The sequence below is a fragment of the Melanaphis sacchari genome, unplaced genomic scaffold (assembly GCF_002803265.2).
Source record: "Melanaphis sacchari strain LSU unplaced genomic scaffold, SCAv2.0 Contig50_pilon_pilon, whole genome shotgun sequence".
Lineage (NCBI taxonomy): Eukaryota > Metazoa > Arthropoda > Insecta > Hemiptera > Aphididae > Melanaphis > Melanaphis sacchari.
Genome location: NW_020271344.1, coordinates 2,150,271 through 2,154,328, shown reverse-complemented (window position 1 = coordinate 2,154,328; position 4,058 = coordinate 2,150,271). Strand labels below are relative to the sequence as shown.

General features: G+C 31.9%; 1 protein-coding gene across 1 annotated transcript; it reads right to left on the bottom strand.

Annotated features, from left to right (window-relative positions):
- Nucleotides 1–3,978, bottom strand: LOC112599347 (probable serine/threonine-protein kinase yakA). Its single transcript, XM_025346216.1, has 2 exons — nt 3,896–3,978; nt 1–1,490 (listed from the first exon to the last, which is right to left on the bottom strand). Exons 1-2 carry the CDS (start codon nt 3,911–3,913, stop codon nt 177–179), a joined length of 1,332 nt encoding a protein of 443 aa, XP_025202001.1. The 5' UTR covers nt 3,914–3,978; the 3' UTR covers nt 1–176.
- Nucleotides 3,979–4,058: the final 80 nt, after the last annotated feature.

Genomic DNA, 4,058 nt, shown 5'->3' with positions numbered 1-4,058 from the left:
TAGTGAAGTTTTACATTAGTTATAAAAATATTCAAGCATTTTGATCTTATTCATTATTAAAGGAAAAACAAGATTTGAAAATGGTTAATATAGGAATCTCACAGGAAAATTAATTACAAAACACATCGTACGCATATTATGTACTTAATATTAATATTATTATTCAAGTAAATAGATCACGTAACCACGATCCGTTTGATAGGTTTAACAGTAGTTTTGTCACCGAACTCAGGTAACTTGGTTTCGTTTTTGGTTTCGGTGCTGTTACTACTACTACTACCACCGTCTCCGCCGTCTTCGTTTCGATCGTCAGACTTTTCATCGGACGTCCCTGTGCTCTGTCCAACCTTGTCCTCGAGCGGTTGTTGTACTGGCGATTCAGCAGCTGTAGTATGCGACACGTGCGTCGACCCAGAACCTTGGTAAGATGTTTGCTGCAGCAACGATCTCGATGGCGATGTCTTGTGCTGGTGCTGTTGATGGTTCGAGTGTTTCGGGAGCGTATCGTGCGACCGGTGGAACAGTTGCGCTCCCGGAAACTTTCCAAGCCCGGCGACGGTTTCACCGCCCAAATTTAGGCTGCCGCCGAAACTTCCACCGCTGAGACCTGGTGGAAATCCGGCTACAAGTGGAACGCCGCGCGGATGCGTGGTGATAAAACTGCCGGGTTGCTGAACAAACTGTTGGTTGGGTGGTCCGTGCTGGTGCTGGACCTGTTGGTGGAAACCCGAGAACAGCGGTACTGGCGGTGGAAGTGGAGACGGTGACACCGATGATGGGACCAGGACCAGGGTCTGATATGGAGCGCCGGGCTGACCGGAAGAAGGTATGAGCAGCATTATCGGCTGGCCGACGGAAGCCGTTGTTGGTTGATAAGGTGACTGATGCAGAGGCTGCTGCAGCGTGTTCGGCGCTAACTCGTAGCTCTGATAGTGTTTCGGCTGTTTTATCATGTGGTGATGATAAGTTGCAGAGGGTTGCTGTTGATGTTGTATTTTTCCACTACCACTACCGCCGCTCCCGAGGAAGTCGTATTGCATTTTAGCCAATGACTCGTAGCCAATTTGCTGTTGATGTTGCTGGTGCTGGTTCTGTTGTTGTTGTTGTTGCTGTTGCTGTTGCTGTTGTTGTTGCTGTTGTTGGTGCTGACGATGTTTGAGATCGGACAGCGGATGTTGCTTGGCTACCGGCTGTGGCCCGAATAAGTCCTCGGCCGAGTAAGTTGCAGGTTCGGGCTGGTGTGGGTGTTGTACGAACTGTGAGTACATGGGTCCGCTAAGAGCTGGATGATTGGCTGGAAAAACAAATCGATACGGGAACCCAGCAGCTGAGGTCTGAATGGAAGGTCCAAAAATGGACGAAGCTCGAGACTGCAACCGTTCAGGGTAATAGTACGGATCACCATGGCGTGACTTGTCGTCGACCCGTACGTAGTGTACCTTAGTCTTAGTGTTGCACGCCGCCAGCGCTGTTGTTGCCAAAAAACATACCTAAAAGCAATACAAATTGTCAATGAGTTGTGAATTTTTTTGAGTAAAATTTCATATAGTGTTCGATCTATAATTTCTATTGTAGTAGTTGTTACAAAACATAAGATAATTTAGTACAATTATAATACACAAGTTACTAAGAACTCCCTAATTATATCTTCCTGGAAACATGTTCGGTTAACAAATAAAGTGGTTGCCGATGTGCTTATGTAGCGTTAGTATAAAGATAATGACGTAATGACCAGATAATAATGTAGATATTTAATATGATTGCATCTTGTCTTCGTCAAAACCATAACACACTTTTTGTCGTTACACGGATTTTTTTAAAGTATTCTCGAACGCAAAAATATCTATACATATTTATCTTTACTTGCTCTACAAATTGTACATGACTAGGTTTATTCACCTTCACCAAAATTTATAATATCATCTGTAAATTAAATTGAGTATCCAGTAACAGTAAACAAAAATTGTAGGTTATAACTAATTTTATTTTGGTAACATATTAGAAATTCTTTGATATTGTTTTACCCTATACATAACAGTTATTAATAATTATTGTTAAGTACATCACATAATATAATACAGGTATATTATTATTGTTATATTTGTATAGAGATAACAAAATGATTTTCATTAAGCATGCTCATATTATTTTATTTTTTAGTAATGTATTAATTCAAATTCTGATTTTTAGTACAGTGAGTATATCGAAGAACCATATTTTCAATTACTTTGTTTTTTAAATCAATCATAAAGAATTTTTTAGAAATTTTTTTTTCTGTTTATTTCTATAATTTTTAAACCGTCGTAGCCTTAATATCCGATCCTTTTATTGGAACTATATTATTATTAGTATACAAAGTTTAATAGCACACAAATAACTCATTAAAATTTGAATTTTAATACATACAAATTGATGAAATATATATGATAATTTTACTCGTTGATGTAAAAAAATATTGGTTTTCATTTGAAAAAAGAAGTTTGTCCCAAGACACCTCTTTAATAATATAAAAATTGTATAGGGTTAAGACCAAACATCTTACATTTACACATGGTTAATAAGCATAAAATAGTTGCATATATTTACACTTCATAAGTTTAGAAAATAACGTTTATGAATAACTATTTACTATTTTTCCTATTTTATGGAAAATACTTTATTAAAATTAGTAACATTTAAAACACTTAGATAAAAACAACGAATTAATCAACTACGTAGAATTGCAAGTTAAAATGGAAATCATTAATGATTTGGTAATTAGATACGATGATAACTATAATCTTTATAAATACGATGAATTTGTAAGCCGATACAAATCATAGGCGTGTTATAAAAATTGGGGAAAGTGAATAATATTGCTCACTGTAATATTATTTAAGACTAAAGAATAATCATTATTTAGCAGGGCGGAAGAATAATATTTAAAGGAAATTTGATAAAAAAAAAATAATAATAAAAAAAAAAATGACTAGACAAAACGGAATCCCAAAAAATTATTGGTATTCTTTTTATATTGTCTATTGTTAAATTTATTTATTGTTTATAAATATACTTACATCAACATGTATATAGTTACATACGTTATATACTATATTATAGATACCTACTACTTTATTTCCAAATTAACTATAGATTAATTTACTTTGAATAAGCTAGTAGTAACAAGTGGATAATAATTTAAATTCTACTCGATTTTTTTTTTTTTTATATGCAATAAAAGAAAACTATATTTATTTTTACCATACTTTTTTTATTATAATTTCTTTTAATTAGTCGATAGAGTATTAAAATTAATACATATTTAATTTATTACCTAACTTATATATATTTAAACTTAAACGAAATATGTATTAAATATTAATTATTATTTTAATCTACTTTAATATAGATTACAACATAATTTTAAAATAATTTTAATATTTTTTATAATTTATGAATACATAATATAATAATTGAAATGCTTATTACATATAATATTATGATTCATACATCAAAAACAATTTATTTTATTAATTAAATATTTGTATTCCAAATTTAAAAATTTTTTTTAGATCGCAAATTACAAATTTATTTGTTATGAATTATTATAGTCTTTTAAATGCATGATATACAAATTAATAATGATAAGTACATAATAATGATATTACTATGAGTTTATATTTTTTTTTTTATTAATTTTATATTTATATATAATTATATATTATTTTTTTATTTTCATACATAAAATAAATTGTACTTGAAAAAGTTCAAATTACAGTTTATATGTAATTTTTTAATATATTTTTAAATTTTCAAAATTATTATTTCGATGAACTTTAAATTTTAGGTATTGTGATTATTTTAAAAATAGTTAAAAAAAAATTAATTGTATGTATTAATATTAATATGCACTTACCGCAAACGTAGGTAACATGATAACGACAATGATTTTTCGCGATCACTGTCTACACACTATTGATGCCGGGAAACGTGCGAAAATGACCAAGACTACATTTTCGAGATGTATTTCCCTCGCGACCACATGGAAAACGGTAGGAGGGGAGTCTGCTCTAAATCGT